Consider the following 25,277-nt stretch of genomic DNA (forward strand, 5'->3'; position numbering starts at 1 on the left):
GGTTCAAATGAGATCATGGCTATAGGCCTCCCGGCACATTCAGAATAATCAATAAATGTCAGGTTTCCTCTCTTTCCTTTAGAAATGTGTGCAGGCCAGTGAGGGAGTAAGAGGATTCTGGAAGTCAGGTGCTCAAAACTCTACTGCAAACCCAGAGCGTCCATTTCCCAGGAGAGGACTCGGAGTAAGGGAGGGAGACCTGCATCTGTGGGTCCCTGGTGGAAAGAATGCGATAAGGGACATCATGTCTTTCCCAGCAGAAGCCAAGCGCCCAGGAATTTTCTGGGTATCCCTCCTCCTCCTCCTCTCCTTTTGGATAGTTCCCCCCAGAAAGAGTTAAGCCTTCTTTGGGTTTCCCCTTCCGGACCGGCCGTGCCAGAGGAGATTAGAGAGATCAGATTTATTTCTCTTCATAAACAGACAAGGAGGAGAGCCAGGCAGGTGGCAAGAAAACAATCGGAATAATGGGAGGCTGGAGCAAAAGGAGCAGGACTTCCACCAGGGGTACCTGGGGCCACCCCCAGACCTGCGGACACAACAGCCGGGGGCGGGGGAGGCGTGTCCTGCACGTGGGCTCACATCGGGCTGACCTGCTGCCAGGAAAGCCCAGTGCCACCTGATGCCAAAACACCGGGCAGGGAGAGGCCTGGCCTACGACCCAGTGACCTCTAACCCAGGCCGTTGGAGGAGGGACCTACAGGTCAGCTTTCCCAGCTTTTGCCTCTAGGCTGGGCTCCCTGAAAAGGGTCCCCTCTCCAACCCTGGATAGCCTGACCACAATCCATCCTGTTGCACTTCTGATCCACGACTCTTGAGTGAGGCAGGGATGACTTCAGATGGAATCCCAGTGGGGCAGGCCTGGGACAAACCCCAGGTCCTGTTGAGACTGCAGAGCACACACACACACACACACCCCAACCCTCCCTCAGAAGCCAGCCCCGCCACCCTAGCCCCAGCACCCTGACTTCTGTTTGTGGCTGCGCTGCAGGGGAGCAGGGCCCTCGTCCAAAAGGAAGATCAGGCCGGATGCAAGCACACAAGAGGCTTTTCACCCTCTTCCTGATCCCGAACGTGTCCTTTAGCTCTCCTCCGGGGCGATGGTTAAAGGACACGGGGAGAGTAAACACGGGCAAATGGGATGGGCCGCACACAGCGCCATTTCCTCACCTCCGGGCGGGCGCAGCGGCCACACCGGGTGAAGGTGGACTTCCCAGCATGGCCAGCCCCAAGGGAGCCCCACCCTCTTCCAGAGACTCGTGTCCTCTCCCTCACCCCCTCGCTGGGATGGGGCAGGCCGGAGGGAGCCCAGAGGCAGGACGCGGTGCCCACCCAGCCCAGGGGCAGCCTCTCTGTCGGTGAACTTGGGCCACAGTTTCCCCGTCTGTAAGAGCACATCCCACAGCTCACCACCCGGAAGGTCAATGTTTGTGGTTTGGCACAGGTGAGCGGTGAGAGGGCCCAGGTGGGAAAAGCTAACACTGCTGGCTTTTAAGAACCCACATAAAGCATATGCTCCGTGATGGGTCCCTCTGTGGGGCCGGGAACCCAGACCCGCCGAGCCCGCTGACACACTTTTTGGCTGTAGTTGATGTTCCAGACCCAGAGGGACCCCCACACCCCACCCCACGGAAGCCACAGGGCCGCTCGCCTCTCCCACTGGCCCCAGGCCAGCGTCAATCTCTGACCCCCTGACTCAGCAGAGGGCAGGACCGGGGTGCGCCTGGGGGATGGGGGCTGCCTCACCCCCTGGAGCGGACTGCCTGCACTTGGTGATCCAGCCAGGGACCCCGCCCCAGCAGAGGGTCCTCCCGGCGACCCCCCAACGCGGGGCGGAACTGGGGACTGGAAATGCTGGGGCGGGGGGCCCAGAGCGGGGCTGCCTGGGCTGAGCCCCTGGCCCTCCCTGCCCCGGCATCGGGGCCTCCAGCAGCCCCGCCTCCCCCCCCCCCCCCAGGGGACCCCCAGCTGCCACCCGGGCGCAGGCGGGCGCGCAGCCCCCGCGCCCGGCGCCTTACCTCGGCCTTTGCCCTTGGCCCTCTTGGCCTTGTCGTCCGCCTTCTTGGCCCGGGGGGCGGGCTCGGCGCCCTCGGCCCCCGCTGCCTTCTTCTTGCGCCGCTTGCCCCGCAGCCAGCTGAAGGCGCGGCGCAGGCCGGAGCGCGGCTTCCTGCGGCGCGGGGGGCTGCCGGGGCCGCCCGGCTCCTCGGCCGCAGGTGCGGCGGGGGGCGCGCGGGCCGCCATGGGGGCGCGGGCGGCGGTCAGGCCCCCGGCGGCCGGGCGCCCATGCGGGGCGGGGGCGCGGGCGGCGGGAGACCCGGAGAAAAGTTTGGGCGGCGAGGCGGGCGGCTGGAGCGGCGGCGGCGGGCGGGGCGGCGGGCGGGGCGCGGGGACCGCCCGCGGGAAGGACCGGGAGGGAGCGGCCGCGGGGCGGGAGGCGCTGCCGGGCTCCTCCCCGCGCCCCGCCGCGCGGTTCGGGTTCGAGGCCGGAGGGGGGCGAGGTCGGGCGGGAGGGGCGGCGGCGGAGCCCCCGGAGTCCGCGGACGGCCGGGACCGGAGGGCGGGGTCGCGGGCGGGTCCGGGGGGCGGGTTCGGGGTTCCGTGCGGGCGCCGGGGCCTCGGAGGTGCCGGGGTCGCGGGAGGAAGATCCCCCCGGGGGCTGGAGGGCGGGGTGGCTCAGGGCAGCGAGGGGACATGCGGGCTGGACCTGGGAGGGCTGGGTGTCCGGGCTTTGGTCTGGAAGGGGCCGGGGGTCTGGGGTTGTTCACCTGGAATAAGGGGATGCTAAGAATTCTGAGCAGGACCCCGACGTGAAGACTGGGGGTTCAGGAGCGCCCCGGGCCTGTGAGGGACAGTGCACAGACCTCTCTCCTGTGCGATGAGAGCTCGGCCCTCTGCTCCTCCCCACCCTCCCCACCCCTTCCCCAGCTTCCCACCACCCTCTGTGTGCAGCTGGCACCCAAGACTCCCTCCCGGGTGAGGGCAGTTAGAGCAGTGCCTCAGTTTACCCTTAGGCTGTGGGACCCCAAGACACCCCTGCCCGGCTCTGGGTTTCCCACTGAGATATTCAGCACTGACTGGGGCCAATCTGGGCCTCCGTTCACTCAGGGGATAAAGGGTTTGAGATCCTCTGCGGGTGAGAAGTGACCCGGGACGCCATAGGGAGGAAAGCCTTTACCCACCATGAAAGGTGCCCGGGGGGCGCGGCTCAGGGGTTGAGCGTGGACCTGTGGACCAGGGGGTCAGGGTCCAGTTCCTGGTCCGGGCATATGCCTGGCTGAGTGCTCGGTCTCCATTGTGGGGCGTGCAGGAGGCAGCCAATCGGGGATTCTCTCTTATTATTGACGTTTCTTTCTTTCTCTCCCTCTCCCTTCCTTTCTAAAATAAAAATTATATCTTTTAGCCGAAACCAGTTTGGCTCAGTGGATAGAGCTTCGGTCTGCGGACTAAAGGGTCCCAGGCTTGATTCCGGTCAAGGGCATGTACCTTGGTTGCGGGCACATCCCCAGTGTGGGGTGTGCAGGAGGTAGCTGATCGATGTTTCTAGCTCTCTATCCCTCTCCCTTCCTCTCTGTAAAAAATCAATAAAATATTTTAAATATATATATATATATCTTTTAAAAAAACAATCATGAAAAGGCTGTGCCTCTAGCTCTTTATTATAGCTAACTGAGCTCTTCTATATCATTTAATCCCACAACAAGCAGGGCAGAGGGTGTTACCCCATAAAGCAGAAGGGAAACAGGCGAGGAGAGGACAGTGCTTGCCAGAGCACAGAAGTGGTCGGAGCAGAGAAGACCAGCGATGCTGGTCTCATGGTGCCTGGTCCCAGGGCTGGGATTGCCCTGGGGGTTAGCCGTGGGTTCAGGGGCCTGGCACTCCCTCTCTGGGTCCCCGGAAGGGCATCATCATCACTCCGCCCCCCAGAGTTTGTCTTCCTCGCCCAGCTTGACCCTGGTCAGGTAGCTTTCTCCTGGTCCTCGTCTCCAAAGACCCATTCGTGGGGGTTATCCAGCCAGTCAGTCCTGGTGTAATGTAAGCAGCACCCACTGTAATACTGTAGGGCGGTTAGAGTGCAGAGTGACCTCCTTCACCTGCTTTAGCCGCCTGAGGATCCCCAGGGGCTCAGCTGTGGCCAACCTGGGCCATGGCTGGCACTCTCCCCACCTGGGGGGGAGGGGGGGCACTCACTGGCTTTGCTGAGCCTCAGTTTCCCATCTAATAGCCATTCATTCTGACCCGACCCACAATCCCAGAGCACCGGAATCACGCTGGGCCCTGTCCTGTGCTCTCTCCCAGCCCAACACTAGCCCCAAGGACCCTGCCTCTTGGGGTTTCGGGCAGGGCTGAGACTTGGAGAGAGAGCTGGGTGCAGGTCTTGGCCTGTTAGGTCGTCGGGATGCCTTGGGCAGGAAGGAGAGAGGAAGGTTCTTGGGAAGGGAGATCGGGAGAGGAATGTTGGTTAGTTTTGCTCCCACCAAGCCTTTCAGCATTCTCTTCCCAGGAGCCAGGGTGCCCACATCGTTTGCAGAGCTCAATACAAAATGAAAATGCAGGGTCTTTCGCTCAGGATTCGTTTAAAATTTCAAGAGGGCAGCCGAAACCGGTTTGGCTCAGAGGATAGAGCGTCAGCCTGCAGACTGAAAGTCCCAGGTTTGATTCCGGTTAAGGGCATGTATGTACCTTGGTAAAATGAAAAAATAAAATTTCAACAGGGCAAAACAGCACAGCGTGCAACTGAACATGAGCCATTTCAAATACAGGACAATGTGTGACTCCACCCAGGAAGCTGCCCTGCCAGCGGCTCCTATAATTGTTCCCTGAAGGCGCCTCTCAAACCAGGATGCCCGGGAATTAACCCAGAGAGGGTCCCCTGATCTGGAAGTCAGGAAGGGAAGGTAGGTGGTGGCAAGGGGTCTGGGTTATATTCCCACTCAGACAGTCTCATCTCCCATTTCCAACCTGGACCGACCTCAGGCCGGCATCTCCTAGCGTCCCCCTGTCTCCTGACCGAACGGACAGACAGCCTTCTGAGAGTCCCAGAGAGGGCTGGCCTGGGAAGGGCTACCCTGCAGCCCTGCTCTCTGGGTTCTCGGTGGCTCAGCTGCATTTCTCTGCTGGCCCTACAAACAGCTGAGAACACTGACTTCCCAGCATCCCCAGGGGCAGGGCCCAAAGTCCACCCTGGAGCCAGGCTGTCACCTGAAGGGAGGAAGTGCCAGCCTGTCCCCAAGGTGAAACCAGCACTAGCCAGGGTTGGGGAAGCAGCCCCCACACCACACCACCCTCTGGCTTTGCCCCCTCTGTGTTTGGAAAACCCAAGACCGCCCAGACATCGCCCTCGCACCCATCCAGCCTTCCCTCCCCGCCCACCTTGGGAACCCTTCCCCCACAAAGGGACAACAGCTCTGTCGCTTTGTCCCTTCCTGGGGGCCTGGCCTCCTCCCACACACACTCCAGCCCGGACAGTCAACAAGGTGTGGCCGGGCCTCCCTCATTTTACAGGAACACCAGGGAGGGAGAGAGCCTGCAAACCGCACAGGCAGGGCGGGGAGCACCTGTGCTTCCCTCAGAGCTGAGACCAATTGGAGGGGCTGGGACTGGAGGGGAAAGCCGGGCAGTTCTGCAAAGTTGAAGATGTTGAGAGATGAATAATATTCCTATTCCATGGACAAGAAAGCATAAAGAACTGAAACCGGTTTGGCTCAGAGAATAGAGCTTCAGCCTGCAGACTGAAGGGTTCCGGGTTCGATTCCCATCAAGGGCATGTACATCCCCAGTGGCGGGGAGGGGGGTGTGTGTGTGCAGGAGGCAGCTGATTGATGTTTCTCTCTCCTTGATGTTTCTAGCTCTCTGTCCCTCTCCCTTCCTCTCTGTAAGAATCAATATATATATATATATATATATATATATATATATATATATATATATATATATATATAATTTTTTTTTAATAAAATAAAAGCCTAAAGAGAGGTGGGTGACTTGCCAGCCAGCCTAGAGGTGGGTTTTGAAAGTGCTTTGTGTTCATGGCTGGTGCAATCAGGGGTGAGCTGAAACTAACCCCCAGCTTAGGAAACAGAGTTATTCCTCATGTGGCTGACTCTGTGCCGAAAACATGGGAACAACCAGGGAGTGGCCGAGGGAGGACATTGTGTGGTCTGCTCTGGCTTTGGGCTGTGAAAAATAAATAAAAATAAAATAAAAGTGATTTGTGTTCATGTGTGTTGTGTCTATGTGTGTGAACAGGCACCTGCTTTGTGTCAGGCGCCCTCCCCCGCTCCACGCAAACTACTTTCAAAAGTTGCAGGTTAAGCTCGGGCCAGTTTGACTCAGAGCGTCGGCCTGTGGACTGAAGGGTTGCAGGTTCGATACCCAGTTCAACCAATCATGGCTGTGTATCTCTCACTTAGATGTTTTTCTCCCTCCCCCACCCCCCACCTCCTGCTCCTCCCTCCCTTTCACTCTCTCTCTAGAAATCAATGGAAAAAATGTCCTTCAGTGAGGATTTTTTAAAAAGAGTGGACCTTTAAGACCCTGGAAAGGGGGAGTATCTATGGGGAGAGGGAAGGCCATAGCTGGGCCTCCAGAAACCGCCGGAAATGTTCTGATTCATTTGGACGCACCTTCATGTGTTTATCTAGGGAAAGGGTCAGAGCGTTAACCAACTTCTCCAAAGGGTCCTGTTTCAGAATGAAATATAAGGACCTACCATTTGACCCTATTTAACATATGTATTTTTTAAAAATATATTTTATTGATTTTTCACAGAGAGAAAGAAGGATAGAGAGCTAGAAACATTGATGAGAGAGAATCATCAATCAGCTGCCTCTTGCACACCACCCACTGGGGATGTGCCCGCAACCAATGTACATGCCCTTGACCGGAATCAAACCTGGGACCTTTCAGTCCGAAAGCCGGTGCTCTATCACTGAGCCAAACCAGTTTCGGCCATATGTATGTTTTTAAATGTGTTTTTATTGTTTTAGAAAAAGGAAGGGAGCAGGAGAAAGAAACATTGATCAACTGCCCCACACATAGGCCCCACCCCGAAACCTGGGTATGTACTTTGACCTGGAATTGACACTTGGGTGCACGGGACAACACTCAACCCACTGCACCACACCGGCCAGGGCTACCATTTTACTCTTCTTAGTGGGCGGAGAAGATAGAAAGGGGGCCTAGCTGGTTTGGCTCCATGGATAGAGCGTCAGCCTGTGGACTGTAGGATCCCGGGTTCAATTCTGGTTAAGGACACAGGCCTGGGTTGTGGGCTCAATCCCCAGTAAGGAAGGAGCATGCAGGATTCTCTCTCATCATTGATGCTTCTATCTCTCTCTCTTTCTCCCTTCCTCTCTGAAGTCAATATATATATATATATATATATATTTTTTTTAAGGTAGAAAGGGGTTCCAGACATCAGATGCACCGCCTCCTCCTCCTCCCTAGCCCAAGGGTGAGGGGAGAACCCGCAGGTCCCACCTCTACAGCGGGCATTCCTGCGCCTGACACGGGTGCAGTGTGTTAACATTGCAAACACCCGCCCTGCCCTGCCAGGTCTTCTTTGATCCTCCCAGTATCGCTTAGAATCAGGCCCCAAGCCCAATTCCACCCATTTTCCCTGATGGGTTGAAAGGTGAAATACCTGCAAGATGTTAGCTGTGTGGCTGGACCCGTGGAGTGCTGGGCTCCCAGCGCTGAGGCTGAGGGAGGGAGGGTACCAGAGAGGAGGGGGAAGAGAGGCGGGGAGACAAGAGAGAGGAAAAGTAGCTGTTGCCTCTGCCCAGACTCCTGAGAGCAGCTCTGTGCTCCAGGCTTCCGGATTGGCCAGGTTCTGGGGCCAGATGGTCACTCTCCTCATATACACAGTGTAGAAAGATGGTTTCAAACTTTTGCTTTTAGCCCTAGCTGGTTTGGTTCAGTGGATAGCATGTCGTCCTGCGGACTGAGGTTCCCAAGTTCGACACTGATCGAGGGCACATGCCTGGGTTGTGGGCTCAATCCCCAGTAGGAGGCATGCAGGAGGCACCCACCCGATCAATGATTCTCTCTCATCATTGATGTTTCTCTCTCTCTCTCTTCCTTCTTCTCTGAAATCAATAAAAATACTAAAAAAAAAAAAAAAAAAAAAAAAAAAAAAAAAAGCCCTGACTGGTTTGGCTCAGCGGTGGAGCGTCGGCCTGCGGACTGAAGTGTCCCAGGTTCGATTCCGGTCAGGGGCATGTACACTGGTTGCGGGCACATCCCCGGTAGGGGGTGTGCAGGAGGCAGCTGGTCGATGTTTCTCTCTCATCAATGTTTCTGGCTCTTTGTTCCTTTCCCTTCCTCTCTGTGGAAATTCAATAAAATATATTAAAATTAATTAATTAATTAATTAATTAATTAGTTAATTAAGAAAAACAAAAACTTTTGCTTTTAGCATTGGAACTTTCCTTTTTCTCCTCAAACAAAAGCTACCCGAATTTTATCTGAGAGATAAAATGGATAAAACATGTTTTGTAGATACAAATTTATTGTATAACTCAAAACTTATAAGCTTTACTTACCACAAAGTAAATCAGCAGGAACAATGATGACATTTTGGTGGGGACTAAAAGCCTGAAACCCTGAGGTATAGAGCTGGTTATGTTTTAACTGAGAACCAGCATTCAACTTATTTCTGCGGCAGCTCGTTTTAATTGGTAATTAGAGAATACTGGGCTTCATCGACAAGCAGGGGCAAGTGGTAGGCGTTTTTAAAACTTGGTAGAAATGTCAGGAGAAGCTTTATTCTGAAGTCTGCACGGAAATGGATTACCCAGCCCGCTCAGCTCAATGGCTTGTCAAAAGTTAGCCTAGTGCCAAAACCGGTTTGGCTCAATGGATAGAGCGTCGGCTTGGGAACTGAAGGGTCCCGGGTTCAATTCCGGTCAAGGGCATGTACCTTGGTTGCGAGCACATCCCAGGTAGGCAGCTGGTCGATGTTTCTCTCTCATCGACGTTTCTAGCTCTCTGCCTCTCTCTCTTCCTCTCTGTACAAAATCAATAAAATATATTTTAAAAAAAGTTAGCCTAGCCCTAACCGGTTTAGCTCAGTGGATAGAGCGTCCGCCTATGGACTGAAGGGTCCCAGGCTCGACTCCGGCCAAGGGCATGTACCTTGGTTGCAGGCGAGGCAGCTGGTCAATGTTTCTCTCTCATCGATGTTTCTAACTCTCTACCCTCTACCTTCCTCTCTGTAAGAAATCAATAAAATATATTTAAAAAAAAAAAAAAAAGTTAGCCTAATCTGGTTCTCACCTCAGTCCTGCCCCTAACTTGCTGGGTGTCCTTGGGCAAGACGCTTGCCCTCTCTGGGCACCCATTTCCCCATCCCAGCCTCTGATGACCTCACCTGGGGAAAGTGTGCGTTTGGCGGTATTTGCGTGCGCTTTGGGGGTGGGGTGGGGCGCAGCGCACACACTCAGAAGCTTCATTACTCATCTTCACCATCCACCCCCATCCGGGCGTGCGCGTGCGCCTGAAGGGGCCACAAAACCACTGAACTGCCCAAGTTCCAGGCAGAGGTGGGTTGCCATGGGGATGTGCTTTGTTTAGCTGTTGTCTGGCTGCATCTGACAAGCACACACAAAAAGCAGAGAGCCTGTTGGACACTGACCTTGGCAGAGAGAGTAGGGATTTCCTGACCCCGAGATCCACGGGGCTCACTGCTCTCTAAGGAGAGGGGTTCACTGTTCAGTTCTCACCCCCAAAATGGGGGGGTGACCAGTCTGGCCTGTGAGCTTATCAGGCTTCCTGTAGGGGGTCGCTGGGCGGGGCCCTCAAGGTGTTGGCAGACACTCCACCAGTCCAGGGCAGCAAGACTGGCCCTGTGCCCGAGGGCAGTGCCAGGAGGGAGACGCCCTCAGCAGGGCTTCTGGAAGCTGGAGGAGGGGTGAGGACGTGTGCAGAGCTCCTGCCCATGATCAGAGGGAAACAGCTGAGACAACCCCCATCCATACAGGGTCCCACATAAACCCACGGAGACACAAGCAAGGTGGCACACTCACATGCACACCATTTCACACTGGCACGCCCAGATGCACAGATACACACAGCAAAACAAACCTAGATACACACAGACACATCTAGGTAACTGTAAACACTCAGGCACACTAAGACAGCCTGACATCTAAACACATAAACACAGAGATACAGAAACACAAACTCATGCACAGATGCAAACCACCCCCCACCACCACACACACAATTATACACAGACAGGCTGATACACAGAGACACATAGATACACAAATACACACATTCCCAGATGCACACACCCTCATACACAGACATCCATTGATACAAACACACACACAGATACTCACTAGTTCATAAACCAGAGAGAGGTATACAGAAGGCCTTGTACACAAACATAAAGAGACAGAGTTTCAAGCAGAAACGCAGATACACAAATACCCGGCACAGATCCAGGAAAGGGGAAGAGAGGAGAGAGGAACTCATACTTACTGAGGGTCAATTCTGCACAGGCAGCATGAAAGGACTGTCATCTGTAGGATCTTTTTTAAAAATATTTTTTAATTGATTTCAGAGAGGAAGGGGGAGGAAGAGAGAGATAGAAGCATCAATGATGAGAGAGAATCAATGATGGGCTGCCTCTTGCACACCCCACACTGGGGATCAAGCCCACAATCCAGGCATGAACCATGATCTCCTGGTTCATAGGTTGACACTCAATTACTGAGCCACACTGGCTGGGCAGTCTGTAGTATCTTTTTTTTTTTTTTTTTTTAATATATTAGTATTTTATTGATTTTTTTACAGAGAGGAAGAGAGAGGAATAGAGAGTTAGAAACATCGATGAGAGATAATCATGGATCAGCTGCCTCCTGCACACCTCCTACTGGGGATGTGCCCTCAACCAAGGTACATGCCCTTGACCGGAATTGAACCCAGGACCTTTCAGCCCGCAGGCTGATGCTCTATCCACTGAGCCAAACAGGTTTCAGCTATAAGATCTTTTTTATTTTTTTTAATATATTTTATTGATATTTTACAGAGAGGAAGGGAGAGAGATAGAGAGCTAGAAACGTCGATGAGAGAGAAACATCAACCAGCTGCCTCTTGCACACCCCCCACTGGGGATGTGCCCGCAACCAATGTACATGCCCTTGACCAGAATCAAACCTGGGACCTTTCAGTCCGCAGACCGACGCTCTACCACTGAGCCAAACCAGTTTCGGCGAGCTGTAGGATCTTTTCAAAATCCTCCCAACAGTCTGTGAAGGCGACAGTATGGCCCTGCTTTTTCTCAAAGTGATAATGTAGAACACAGGAGCCTATAAAAGGCCCAAACAGTGCAGGAGTAAACTGGGTAAAATGGGAAAGTGCCTCTTCACCCACATTCCCCATCTCACCCCAACCATTATTAACAGTGGGCAGTGTGTATTTTTTCTATGCATTCACATGCAAATATTTTATAATATTAAATATTAAATATTTTATAAGTTTGAACATTTTCCACAAAACCAGAGTTGTCTGGGCAGAGCTCCTTCCCAGAGGGAAACAGCTCAGGGAGGTTAAGAAACGTGACCAAGGTCATCATGCAGCCGGTTAGTGGGAGAATCAGGATTTGGATCTAGCCCTGGCTCACTCCAAACTGCTCTTTCTGCTGCCTCAGCCCTCAGACAGCCACAAATTCACACAGAGCAGGCCCAGGGCAGCGGGAGGGGCCGCCGCTCTGGCTGGACAGGAAGGGAGTCCCAGCAGGCTCTCTGCCTGATTGCCCTGGGTCCCTTGGGTGGCACTTCTGGCTAAAGGCGGCGTCTGTGTGAATTCCTGTTAAGGGGCAGGTGTGTTCCTGGGTCTGGAACCTTTGAATCATTGACCTAAGGTGAGCACCTGGCAGGTGACTCAGTCACACACACACACACACACACACACACACACACACACACACACACGCATAGCTCCAAGCCCTGGGACTGTGTCCTATCAGCTTCCCCCACTCTCTCTCCTTACCCCGAGTCCCAGCCAATCCCTCTCTGTGTGCCCCAGAGGACCCTTCCTAAGGCTAAACGGGGACCTTGTCCGTCCTCGGCTCAAATCCCTTCTTGTTATCTCCAGGACAATCCCAGGCTCTGGGACACGCTGGGCCCTTCACTCTCTGACCTGACCTGCCTCTCCCCGTTTTTCCATTTGGCAAAGCACTTCTCCTTTATGACCAGCTCAAGTGCTCCTCTTGTGTGTGTGTTTTAATTGATTTTTTACAGAAAGGAAGAGAGAGCAATAGAGAGTTAGAAACATCGATGAGAGAGAAGAGTTAGAAACATCGATGAGAGTTAGAAACATCGATGAGAGATCAGCTGCCTCCTGCATCCCGGCCCCCGGGGATGTGCCCACAACCAAGGTACATGCCCTTGACCGGAATTGAGCCTGCGACCTTTCAGTCCCCAGGCCGAATCCCTCCCTGCTCCCACTCTCCCACCCCCCACCCCACACACAGTTTGTCCAGGAGACATCCACCCCAGGACTGCTCATCGTTATTACCCTCCTGACATCTTCCCAGATGGGCTGACGGGCTTCATAGTCCTAAGTACCTTACCCCATCGCCTCCCTCAGTCCTTACAATGGCCCTGAAGAGGCAAGTATTGTCCCCTCTTCACAGATGGTTACATGGAGGCCCAGAGTCCTTAGCCAACAAGCCACACGCAGTCACATTAGAGCACAGGTTCCCGCTACTCTCCCAGCAGCTAGAGCAGACATCCTGAGGACGGGGCTCATCTCCTTCAGCTCTGACCCTGGTGCCGGCGCTGGTGTGGTGTAGTGGGGAGAGGTTCAGTGAATGGTTGTTGAATGAGGTACCCATTCATTGGCTATACCTATGAGTGAGAGGAGAGGAGAGGAGAGGAGAGGAGAGGAGAGGAGGAGAGGGGAGGGAGGGAGGGGAGGGGAGGGGAGGGGAGGGGAGGGGAGGGGAGGGGAGGGGAGACATGTAGGGAGGTGGAGTACCCTGGGTTTCCCAGGAAGTTGCTAAAGGCGAAAGTTCCCTCAGGGTGTGGCTGTGGTGCCTGGAGCCTCGCAGACACAGCTGGGGGAGCAGGTGTCCTCTGGCTCCTTCACATGTCCCTCCGTCAGAAGCACTCAGCCGGTCTGCTATTAAATATTTACTGTTTCCCACTCAGCTCAGCCGGGTGGCAGGCCCTGGAAGAGGAGACCAGAGAGCAGGGGACAGGGAGCTGTTTGTAGTTAATGATCATCTCCTAGGTGTCACATAACCCGCCCAGGAGCCCTATAGGCTGGATTCCCAGCCCGATTTTTACAGCCAGAGAAATGAGGCTCAGCATGGGGAGCACACTGGTCCCAGGTCACACAGCCAGGGGGCCAGGACCCAGAGTCAGGCATCCTTCCCCCGAATCCTGCACACACACATACACACCCCCCAGGCGGGGAGGATGTGGGCCAGCCCAGAAGAGAGTCAAGGAGGCCATTTTTGAGGTGGGGCTGCGGCTAGAACACAGCCATCCCGGCCACTGGTCTGCAATAACAACAGCTTGTCTTTGTCCAGCACTTTCCCTTCCATTAGCTCAGTCAGCCCTCCCCACTCTCCCTGGGGTGCCTATTATTGTCTCCATTTGACAGATGAGGGATGGAAGCCCAGGGAGATCAAGTGACTTCCCAAGGTTGCACAGCCTGTGCACAGCAAAGCAAGAGAGAACTTTTGGACCCTAATCCTCCTCCTGTGTCTCTCTGCTGCCTCACTTTCACCCCCTCTCAGCAATCCTCCATGCTGCCTGGGGGAGCACTCTAAAACACAAATGTGGGCTTCCAGTCCTAAAGACCAGGCCAGCCCTAACTGATTTGGCTCAGGGGCTAGAGTGTTAGCCTGCAGACTGACGGGTCCCAGTTCGATTCTGGTCAAGGCATGTACCTTGGTTGTGGGCACATCCCCAGTAGGAGTTGTGCAGGAGGCAGCTGATTGATGTACCTCTCTCATCGATGTTTCTAACTATCTCTCTCCCTTCCTCTCTGTAAAAAAATCAATAAAATATATTTAAAAGTAAAAATTTTAAAAACAATAAAGACCGGGCCAGTCTCTGCCCTCCACACCTCACATTGCCGCCCCTTTGGCCACGGCTGTTCCTCAGCTCTCCCCAACTCCTTCACCTTCCAAGCTCCCAGGCGGCCCACAAGTGCCAACTCAACTGCTGCCTTCTCCAGGAAGGCTCCCTGGGTTGGCTTCCTCCACACAAACCTCTAATGGAGCAATTATCTGATTACATTTAAGTGTTTGTCTGCTTCCCTTACAAGACTGTGAGCTACCTAAGGGCAAAGACAATGATTTTTCAGCTCTGTCTTCCCTGCACAGAGCTTGGCGTTCTCAGTAAGTACTTGCTGAACAAATGAATAACATCCCTCGGGGATGGGCCTGGTGGAAGATGGTAACAGAAATAAGGGCATCAAGAAAAACTTCCATCTGGGCCCAGAGGGTGTGGCTCAGGGGTTGAGCATTGACCTACCAACCAGGAGGTCATGGTTTGATTCCGGTCAGGGCACATTCCCAGGTTGTAGGCTGAATTCCCAGTAGGGGTTATGCAGGAGGCAGCCGATCAATGGTTCTCTCCCATCATTGATGTTTCTCTCTCTCCTTCTCCCTTCCTCTCTGATATCAATAAAAACATATTCAAAAATAAGAGGAGGAGGAAGAGAGGAGGAGGAGGAGGAGGAAAGAAACTCCTATTTGGGAGTAAAGACAGGGATAGGATTTTGCTTTTGGCCATTGGGAGTCTAAGGTGCCTCCAGGACATTCAGCTGGACAGGCCGCGTAGAGAGGAGTTGGAGTGGGATGGGGAGGAAAACTGACCAGGAAGAAGGATACGAATAACATCTTCCCAAGCATCAGACCCAGTGCTAAATGCTTTATCTCATCACCAGGAGGTACCTATATCAACCCATTTGAGGGAGGAGGAATTTGAGACTCAGAGACATCAATTAAATTATCCAAAGTCCCACAGCTGGTAAAAGCAGAGTCAGGATTTAAAGCCAGGTCCAGGTGATGCCAAAGTCCATCCCTGTCATCCCTCCCCCATCCTGTAGACTAGGAAGGACTGAGCCTATAGGACACACACCTTTAAGGGGAGGGAGGAAGCTGAGCTCAGGGGAGGAACTGATTGTCCACAATATGGAAGGGGAGCCAGCAGGGTTGGGTGTGAAGCCAAGAAAAGAACTCAGGATGAGCCTGGGCAGCAGTGCCTGTTGTTCCTGAGAGATGGAGCCGGGCTGGTGAGGGGTTTGCAGCTCAGAGGCAACCTTCCAGGGAGTCAGGAGCAGGACTTGCAGGGCAGGAGGGGAGGAAGCGGAAGTGGTTGGCTGGGAAGAGGAGAAAGCCGGAAGCAAGGGAACAGCCCATGGGTATGTGTGTGTGGGCCTGGGAAGGCGGGGCAGATGGGCTTGGGCTGACCTGGAAGGACTGGGGAGGAAATGCAAGCAGGTGGGAGGAGGAAGGGTGCACAGTTGAGCATTTTATTGGTTGAGTCAGTGACTACAACTAGTCAGACACCCTCAGTCTCTTCAGTCCCATCCCCATCTTGCAAGCCAACCCAGCTATTCCCATTCTTCTCTTCCCTGCCCTCCCCTGCCCAGCCCCATCATTCCCCAGAGGTTGTTCAGGACCAGCCACCCCCACCGCCAATCTGCTGTCTCACCCTCCCTGGCCCAGCCTGGCGACGCAGGCAGGGAGGAGTTTCCAGGCAGGAAAGGGCTGAGTCACTGGCCACACATCTGGTCTCAGATCTTGATACCCAGCTGGAAGGGGCCGGAAGGAAGAGGGCTCCTCCCCCAGGCTCTCCTGGCCGGCCAGGCCTCACGTTACCCGCTGCGGGAGACAGGCTGGGAGGGGGAGGCCCTGTCGTGTTAACCACCAGATTTTGCTGGGCGGCTTCCCCCACCCCAGCTGCTCAGGACAGCCCTGAAAAGGACAGCGTGTCACCTCCGTCCTACAGGTGTGGGGACTCAGAGAGGCAACGTGGCTTGGACAAGGTCACAGGGAATTGGGAGCTGGCCCCTGGGGTCCCTGTCCCATGCTCCGCACACAGGAGGAGGTGATGCTGGGAGACAGTGGACAAAGGGACTGAGGCTTAGGCGTACCGGAGGGTGACGCCTGCTACGCCGGGCGTGGGAGGAGCCCTCGGCCCAGGCTGCTCCACGATGGTCCCCTCCCGAAGTGCCAGGGGAGCGGGGACTCTCCTCCCCCCACTCCCTGCTCTGCCCCTGCTGCTCCTGGCTCAGCTGTGAACTGCCTTCTTCCGTGCATTTCACCCTCTCCTCTCCCCTCCGCGCAGGGGCCTTGGCAGGAGGTGCTGCCACCCTGCCTGCTGCTGGGGCACAGTGTTCCCATTGTCCTGAGCGCAGGGGCGTGTGCAGGTCCCAGGGAGAGGTGGCGGTGGGGGGTGGGGATCGAGCCAGGCCTCTGCTCTCTCCCCAGGCTGCTTTCTCACGCACCACCAGTCAGAGTGGGCAAGTCACACCCCCTCCCAGTCGGAGCTTCCCACATACCTTAGACAAAAGACACCCCAGTCAGCATTCTGCCATAGGCCCAGCCATCCCTCACATTAACTTTTGATTGACTTCATTATATTGAATGTGGCTAGCGTCACAACTGTGCCACTTGCTGGGTGACCTTGGGGGCAAATTGGTGGGCTTTCCCCAAGTCCTGTTCTGTTCCTCTTAAAACATGGGGAGAACAGCAGTCCCAGCCCCCTCCCTGAGCGGTTGTCAGGGTTGATTCAGATGATGCCTAAAGCAGGTACCACATGTCATTTGGAAAAAAGGAAAAGGAAAGCTGGTATTATTATTATTCAGAGGTTTCAGATTACAAAATACATTTGTGCTCAAACGGAATATGGGAAATGCAAAAAAAAAAAGCACAAAGTCATAAATAAAAATCACCGGGAGTCCACCCGGAACGGCCCACCCTCACCTTCCAGGGGTGGGGTGGGGTGGGGGGTGGATATAATCTGCATCTTCTGCTTCCTCTCCGGACCTCATTTCCCTGCCTGGAAAGGGTTGAAGTAATCAGGGAAGACAAATCGATTTAATTTTACATGCCAACTGCTGCCTCAGATGAAGTGGCTCCAGGCTCGGTTCGCTCAGAGAGCCATGATCAATTAATCATGTCTGCCACGGATGCAGAAAGGGGTGGCATTTGTACCCAGGGTAGCCACTGGGTAGAGCCTAAGAAATCCCTAAGAACCACTTCAGTTTTCAACGTCGGAAGAACCTTTCTCCCTTCTCATTCTACTCCCTGTTCCCGGATCCTGGCTTCCTCTGGGAAATGGGGAGGACTCTCTGCCTCTCCAGACCTGTCCTCTGCATACTTCTGGGGTCTAGTACCCACAGCTGCTCCTATTTAACCTTCTCTGCAGAGCCCAACGCAGGCTCTCCTCCATTCAGGCCCCAAACAGGGGAGCTGGGGAGAGAAGAGGTTTGCATGTTTTCCTCACTAAGAAGCATGCATACTAGCAGCCATTTCTTATCAGCCAAGCGAGGACATTTGAATATTAAATGCTCCCATGCAAATCAGCACCTCCTCTCTCAGCAGCAGTTCTTGGAGCAATGGGGCCTTGTCCCAGCCTGAGTGGTGAGGTCCAGGATCAAGACTGCCCTCTCCGCAGGTGAGAAAGGAGCTTGAGGGCTCTGGGAGGGGGACCTGGACCTAATAAGGGGACTCAGACAGAGCTAGGGGCTCTCAGTCAACAGATGGAAACTCCGTGATGAGGAAGGTGCTGGTGAGGTGGCAAGAGGTGGTGTGTTCACTGAGGGAGAGAAATCTCAAGAATCTGAGGTGTGGCCCCACTGCCATCCCTTTCTCTCCCTCCCAGTCCTGGAGGCTCGCCAAGGAGCAAATGGAGCATCCTCGAGGGCCCTGGGTAGGGTCATCCCAGGATCCCAAGTGCTTGTCTGGAAGCTGCCTCCAGCCTCCAGGGCCCCAGAGGTGGAGGGAAACTCCGGGGAAATAAGAACACCTGGGAAAGCCTCCCTAGCCCTCCATGGCCCAGTCCAGACCACCCTACTGGCTTCCAGGGCCTCGCTTCAAGCCCCCATTCCCCTCACTGAGCCCTGGGACCAGTGCCGTGTCCTCCCAGACTCTCGCCATTGACAGCCCTACCAGCCAAGCCTTGTCTTCACCAAGGCCCAGGAAACAGGTTGTGAGATGGAGGAGACAGTGGCAAAGGGATCGATAAGGCCTTCTTGGTCAGCGTCCACGGTGGCTCCGGGCCTGCTCTGCCAGCCGGACGGATGTGGAGATGATGCCGCGGGCAGAGAGGCAGCTCCCCCTCTGGCCTGCCAAGGCTCAAGCCAGGGGCTGAAACACAAGAGCAGGCATTGGTCCCACCCTGATCCCCTGAACAAGAGCTGCACTGTGCACACCCCCCTCCCCCCACCCGCCCCTCAGGCCAGGACAGGGTCAGGCAGGGCCACCCATGGAGGCCGGAAACAAGACACTCAGGCAGCAAGGGGGCACGGGAGAGACTGAGTTCCAGGGTCAGGAATGTACAGTCAGACCTGCAGGGAGAGAGGCTGTGTCCTTACCCCCTGAGTCTGGAGGGACGGGGGGGCCACGAGGTGTCCCAGGCATTCCCAGGACACAGAGAAGCAGACCCATGTGGGGGAGCCCACAGTCCCAGAAGCAGGGAGATTCCAGGTGATGGTGATCCCCGCGTACCTTGGGAAGGACACAGCAATCAGAGGCCCCATTGCACAGTCATAGCCTTTCTCAGGGCCCCGAGGCTCCTTGGCTGACTTCACTCAATTGTCCATCAGCACGGTCATTGCTGTTCAACTCTGCCAGCCCTGTGCTGGGCACAGGCGCAGAGGGATGAAAAGACACTGTCCCCAACTTCATGGAAGCAGCTAAAATCAGAGTCTGGGTTCCAGGGAGCTATTTATAGTCTAAGTGCCTGTCTTGCCTACAGTCCTTCCTGCTGGTTTCTTTCTCTTTTAAAAAATATTTTGTCATCGATTTCAGAGAAGAAGGGAGAGGGAGAGAGAGTTTGAAATAGCAATGATGAGATCCTGCTGGGGATCGAGCCTGCAACCCAGGCTTGGCATGTGCCCCGACCAGGAACGGAGCCATGACCTCCTCGTTCATAGGTCGACACTCAGCCCCTGAGCCACACTGGCTTGGCTCTGCTGCTTTCTTTCTTTTTTTCTTTTTTCTTTTCTTCTTCTTCTTCTTTTTTAATATATTTTATTGATTTTTTTAATTATTGATTTTTTTACAGAGAGGAAGGGAGAGGATAGAGAGCTAGAAACATCGATGAAAGAGAAACATCAATCAGCTGCCTCTTGCACACCCCCTATTGGGGATGTGTCCACAACCAAGGTACATGCCCTTGACCAGAATTGAACCTAGGACCCTTCAGTCAACAGGCCGACGCTCTATACACTGAGCCAAACTGGTTAGGGGCTCTGCTGGTTTCTTAAGTCCCCAAACTCTGAACTAAGTGACCCAATTGCTCTGCCACTCACAGGACCAGCGGGGGGCCTGGACCTCGCTCAGCTGGCCAGAGGCCCATGAAGTGGTCTGGCTGGAAACTGCCCTCCACGAATCAGATTTCCTAATCCAAGTAGATCCTCTCTCGGGGAGTGAGGCAGCGACCCAGGGGAAGCTGAGCGCAGGAGCAAGAGGCCACAGGAGCCAAGCACCGCAAGGACGCCCGGCAGGCAGGCCGCGCAGGAGGAACAGACCTGAAGCCCAGAATGGCCGAGCCTCTGGACCACGGAGACCAGACTGGGAAGCACCAGGCGCCCGCCTCGCGGTGGCGAAGATGGGGCCTCCACGTTGGCGGAGCTGCTCTGCTTCCTGGGCATCCGTGGACACGCCATGGGGCTGGGAGATAAGGGGCACGCTCCCTGTGTCCCCCACTTCCCCGGGAGTCTCACGGCAACCCCTCAGACACGCAGGTGAGCATTCCGCCAGTCCTTGTCTCCCAGAATAACCAGACAAACCCTGCTCCTCACATCCCCGCCTGTCCGGCCTCTTCCCAGCAGAAGCCCCGCCTGGGACCCAGAGGGAGCCGCAGAGGGCAGCAGAGCCCTGGACCGAAGTCCAAGGAGGGGATTTAAATCCTGCGTCTGCAATGTGCCTGCCTTTCCGAGCCTCGGTTTCCTCATCAGAAACGGGGAGGAGAGCCTGCTGCCCCAGGGGCTGCTGGGAGAATGAAACGAGACCGCCTCCCCCATAGGTGAACCCTTCACACGCCCTCTGGCCTCTCGCCCCATTTTCATCGCTTCCCTCCGGATTCCGGAAGCGCACCCAGGACGGCCATGAGCCAGGGACCGGCTCTAACGGGCTCCCCACGGCTCTGATGGAAAAGAAGAGCCTCCGGTGGGCAGTGAATAGTGGAGTTTCAGATTCTCGTGACCTGGGCCCACTCAGTCACACTGTCCCTCATCCCAGCGCCTCTGCGAGGGAGGGGCCCCAGGGCAGGAAGCCGGCCTCTGATTAGAACAGGAAGTCCTGGCCTGGCTGGTGTGACTCAGTGGATAGAGTGTCGGACTGCAGACTGAAGGGTCCCAGCGTGGATCCTGGTCAAGGGCATGTGCCCAGGTTGTGGGCTCGATCCCCAGTCGGGGACGTGCAGGAGGCAGCCGATCAATGACTCTCTCGTCACTGATGTTTCTATCTCTCTCTCCCTCTTCCTTCCTCTCTGAAATCAATTAAAAAAAAAAAAGAAGAAGAGAGAGAGAACAGGAAGTCCTGCCCGGATGCCGGCCTCACATGAGACTGTGTCACCTCGGCTCTGCTGTTGGGTGGCACGAGAACTGTCACAGCCCCTTTTCCTCCTTTCTGCCCACATCTCATCCTCTTTCCGCTTTTCTCCGGAGGGCCAGCAGCCCGTCAGCTCTGGGCTGACCCCATCCCCATCCCCGCCCCTCGCAGCGTGAGATCTGGGTTCACTTTCTGGCTGTGCGACGCTGGACAGGCTGCCTCACCTCCCTGAGCAAGACGGAGTGAATGAAACCACAACAAGGAAGGACCACGCCAGTGGCTGGGCTTCCTCCAGTGTCAGCTCCCTTGCTGCTTCCCAGGTCCAGAGCCCTCACCGAGGGCCATGAAAGGGGCTGGAGGAGGCCATGGGCCTGCTCTGAGCTCCAGGAGTCATGTGATCACGCACTCGCCACCAGGTGGCCTGCAGCGGGGCACTGCAGGGCTCTGTGCCTGTCTTCATTCACCAAGTGGGGGTACAATGGGGTTTAGCTACTGTCAGGCCCACCTCCTCTGGTCATAGAGGCTGCCAGGAGGAAGGACCTGAGACTCCCTTTGGGTGGCAAGAGAGAGACTGCCCTTTAAGGCCGGAGGCTGGGGGGCGGTGGCCAGAGGCGAGTCATCAGGGGCCCAGGGCTGGGCAGGCTTAGTACCTCCATCAGCCAGGGCTCCGCTGGAGGAGCTGCTCCATGGATGCAATCACCTCCCTCACAAAGGCTCAGGCCTGTTCTGAGAGGACTCTGCTGGCGACACAGTCACACATACTCGTCCATGCGGTCACACAAAGGCACTTCGGACACACACATTCACATACTCCTTACACTCAGGGATGCTCACACAGTCACACACACACACACATACTGAGAGACACTCACAGGCATTATTGCACCCAAGTATAGCTACACAAAGGCACACATTCACACACGCTCCTGTATACAACATCCGCACAGTCAAAGGGGAACACCAACAGGAACACAACCATACTCACGCCTGCACACCCAGGACAACTACAGACACAGAGGCGCACACAAAGACGTGCTCAGGCACATTCACACATCATTCTTGCACACAAGCTCGCCCACTTGAGTACTCACTTCAAAGACACACACTCATTCTGCACACAGTCCTGTATACTGGGTCGTTCAGACACACTCACACACAGCCTCCCGCCCCAGCCTCCCTCACCAAGCCCTGCAGGCATCCCCAGCTCTGCAGCCTATGAGGCTCAACTCTTACTCCCCACCCACTTCCCACCATCCTCTGGGGCCTCTGGGGCCTCCCTCTGGAGCTGGGGGAGGGGGTGGGGCAGGGCTCGCCCTGCTGATGTGGCAACTCACTCACCTGCAGCCGGCCTCACCCTCCACTGGGAAAGGCTTAAAGGGGCAGGAGGCCCAGGGTCTGACCCGCCAGGTCTCCGCTTTTGTTTCTCAGGTGGGGAAAGTGGGACTCTGAGGGGGGTTAGATGGTGAATGGAACTTGACCCCACAGCTGCAGTATCAGGAGCAGCGTGTGTGTGTGTGCGTGTGTGTGTGTGTGTGTGTGATGCTGTGAATGGGGAAGGCTGGGTTTCAGGCTCACCTGTGTGTGTGTGTGTGTGTGTGTGTGAGAGAGAGAGAGAGAGAGAGAGAGAGAGAGAGAGAGAGAGAGAGAGAGAGAGATGCTGTGAATGGGAAGGCTGGCTTCAGGCTCACCTTCTGCCTGCCCTGGCTGGCTGCCTGTTGAACCTGCTCCTTTTGCTGTTCCCAATCTCACTGACAGGCACTCCCACCCTCTGGCAATCCTTGTCTCCACAGCCAGCACCATAAGGCCTGAGCCAGACACCTGAGCATGTGACACACACACACACACACACACATACACACACACAACCAGCTACTGCAACCTGTCGAATCTCTCCCCAGTGTTCTCAAGCCTGGATGCGGGCAGCCTGTGCAGCGGGCAATCCAGCTCTGCTACTTCCCAGCTCCGTGACTTAGGGCAAGTCACTGCTCTTCTCGGAACAAACCTCAGTTGCCTCATCTATAAATGGGGTGATGATCACGCTCACCGCCCAAGGCTGGATTGTGGGGGAAGGAAACAACATACAGAGGTGGAGTGCTGCAGGGCCATCCCAGGGTCTCGGACAGGCGTGGTGAGTGAATCGAAGACGGAAGAGTTGCCAGGACATACTGAGGGGCCGCAGGACCAGCCTCTCGCATGTGCTTTGCTGCGAGGCTGCTGCTGCTTCCACAGCCCGGAAGCCCAGCCAGCCCTGATCTCTGTTCTGTGATGGGAGGGGGCCTAGCTGGGGGGCAGGTGGCGGGGGGGTGGGGAGGGTCAGGAAGGCACAGCCATGCCTGTGAGAGGGACCAGTCTAATGGGGGAGACCCAGCTCCCCTCTGACCCCCGAGGACCCAGCTTAACCAGACCCTGAGGGCCCAAACGAGTCAGTGGGGGATGTGGCTGTGCCCCAAGGGCTCCCAGTCTGATGGGAGACAGCCTCACCCAAGAGCTCCCAGCTGGTGGGGAGACACTCGGGGCCCAGCCCGGGAGACCTCACCCTTCCCCTGGGAGTCCCAGTGGCTGGACGGTTCATCCTCTCCCATGGCCACAGCTGCTGCAGGAGCCACAGCGCTGGTTCCGGGGACCCCCGGTCACAGCAGGGAGTGAACGTACACCAAACCTCAGACACACGGGTGCCCAGACTCAGAGAAACAGACACGGGCACAGGAGAATGTGGCTTGTGTGTGTGCCTCTTGCACATGTGTGTGTATGACTCGGAACGAGTATGTGACCGTGTGTGACTGGGCCTGTTCCTGTGACCGAGGGCTGTTGCAGACAGACGCTCAGTGAACAAACCCCGCTGGGTGAATCACTCATTCACGGACACGTGTTCACTGTGTTCCCGTCACTGAGCGTACAGCACCACGGGGCCCTGGCAGGCGCGGCTCCTGCGCTCAGGGACACCGCAATGCAATGGAGGTGGAGGCAGCACGAAGCCAGCATAAGACTGCGGGGACACAGGGGAGGGGGTTCCTGGGAGCTGCCCCCAAAGTAGCAAGCTTTAGAGCTGGGGAGGGTGTTCCAGGCAGAGGGAACAGCATGTGCAAAGCCTGCGGCCTGGGAGAGGGCCCAGGAAAGGTTTGCTGGAGGAGCTGAGTGGATGGGGTGTAGGAAGAGGTAGGCAGGAAGAAGAGGGGCACAGCTTCAGTTTTTGTTTTTTTCTTTGTGTGGGGAGTGTGTGTGTGTGTTGTGTGTGTGTGTTGTGTGTGTTGTGTGTGTGAGTGTGTTGTGTGTGTTGTGTGAGTGAGTGTGTGTGTTGTGTGTGTGTGTTGTGTGTGTTGTGTGTTGTGTGTGTGTTGTGTGTTGTGTGTGTGTGTTGTGTGTGAGTGTGTGTGTTGTGTGTGTGTTGTGTGAGTGTGTGAGTGTGTGTGTTGTGTGTGTGTGTGAGTGTGTTGTGTGTGTGTTGTGTGTGAGTGTGTGTGTTGTGTGTGAGTGTGAGTGTGTTGTGTGTGTGAGTGTGTTGTGTGTGTGTTGTGTGTGAGTGTGTGTGTTGTGTGTGTGAGTGTGTTGTGTGTGTGTGGTGTGTGTGTGTGTTGTGTGTGTGTTGTGTGAGTGTGTGTATTGTGTGTGTGAGTGTGTTGTGTGTGTGTGTGTGTAGTGGAAATAGCCAGAGTTTGCTCACCTGAACCCGTAACTGGGGGTGGAAGGACAGTGTCCAGAGGAGCCAGAGGGTCTGAAGGGGAAAAAGCAAGTGCAGAGGTGATGCTGCTGGATGTGAGGCTCAGCGCTGAGCGCCAGGACCTCCCAGGGCTGTGCTGGGAGAGACCCAGAAGCTGGGCGAGCCTGGGGAAGGTCCCCGCAGATGCCCCGCTTTGAGGGAATTGGATAATAGCTCCCTCACGGGGTGGCAGTGAGAATTGCATTACATGCCTTTTCCCAAGCTGCCCTCCTCTGAGCCCTCCCGGACTTCTTTCTTCCTCTCCAGAGCTGTGTTACTGTTTCCCATCTTCAAGCCCAGGAGGCCGATTCAAAAGGCCGAGGTTACGGAGCAGCGCGTGAGTGAGCGGCCTGGCCTGGAACCCGGGCTCAGACCCAGCTCGGCTCCTCCCCTCACGGCCTCCCAGCACGCGAATGCGCCGCTGGGATTGTTGCCGGGGGATCTGATGCTGTTACTATTATTGTTGTTTATTATTAGTTACCAAGGTGATCTGAAAACATCCTGCTTCAGCTCGGGCTCCCACCTCCCCGCTGCCCGCACTTAGAGCTCCAGGCCCTGGCGGCCCCGCGCGGCCGCGGCGGGAACTGCAGTCCCGGGGCGCGGCTCGGCGTGGGGGCGCCCCTGGAGGCAGCGCTCGGCACTGCACCGCCACGCGAGCCCGCCCGCTGAGCGCGTGTCCTCTGCACCACATAGGTCCCCGGACAAGGGTCCCAGCTGGCGGGGAAGAAATAGAAATAAAGAGAATAACACGTATCAAGGACTTTTATATACTGGACAGAAGCTGGGCCTTTCCTCCACAGTTTCTCATCTAACACCAACTCAACCTCACTTCCT

At 55.6% G+C, this 25,277-nt stretch overlaps 1 protein-coding gene and 1 non-coding gene across 2 annotated transcripts in view; one reads left to right on the forward strand and one right to left on the reverse strand.

Moving 5' to 3' along the window:
• The window catches only part of KIAA1522 (KIAA1522 ortholog), a 28,289-nt gene extending 25,959 nt beyond the window's left edge, over nucleotides 1–2,330 (reverse strand). The window contains exon 1 of the mRNA XM_036446389.2: nucleotides 2,016–2,330. Coding sequence (XP_036302282.1) covers nucleotides 2,016–2,238 — 223 coding nt within the window. The 5' untranslated portion in view covers nucleotides 2,239–2,330. The remainder of the gene's footprint in view (nucleotides 1–2,015) is intronic.
• Nucleotides 2,331–5,997: 3,667 nt separating this feature from the next.
• Nucleotides 5,998–6,124, forward strand: LOC118725109. Its single transcript, XR_004989855.1, has one exon. It is a non-coding gene; the product is annotated as a small nucleolar RNA SNORA65 (small nucleolar RNA).
• The last annotated feature ends 19,153 nt before the right edge of the window (nucleotides 6,125–25,277 follow it).

This window comes from Pipistrellus kuhlii, unplaced genomic scaffold (genome assembly GCF_014108245.1).
Source record: "Pipistrellus kuhlii isolate mPipKuh1 unplaced genomic scaffold, mPipKuh1.p scaffold_m20_p_2, whole genome shotgun sequence".
In the NCBI taxonomy this organism is placed as follows: Eukaryota; Metazoa; Chordata; class Mammalia; order Chiroptera; family Vespertilionidae; genus Pipistrellus; species Pipistrellus kuhlii.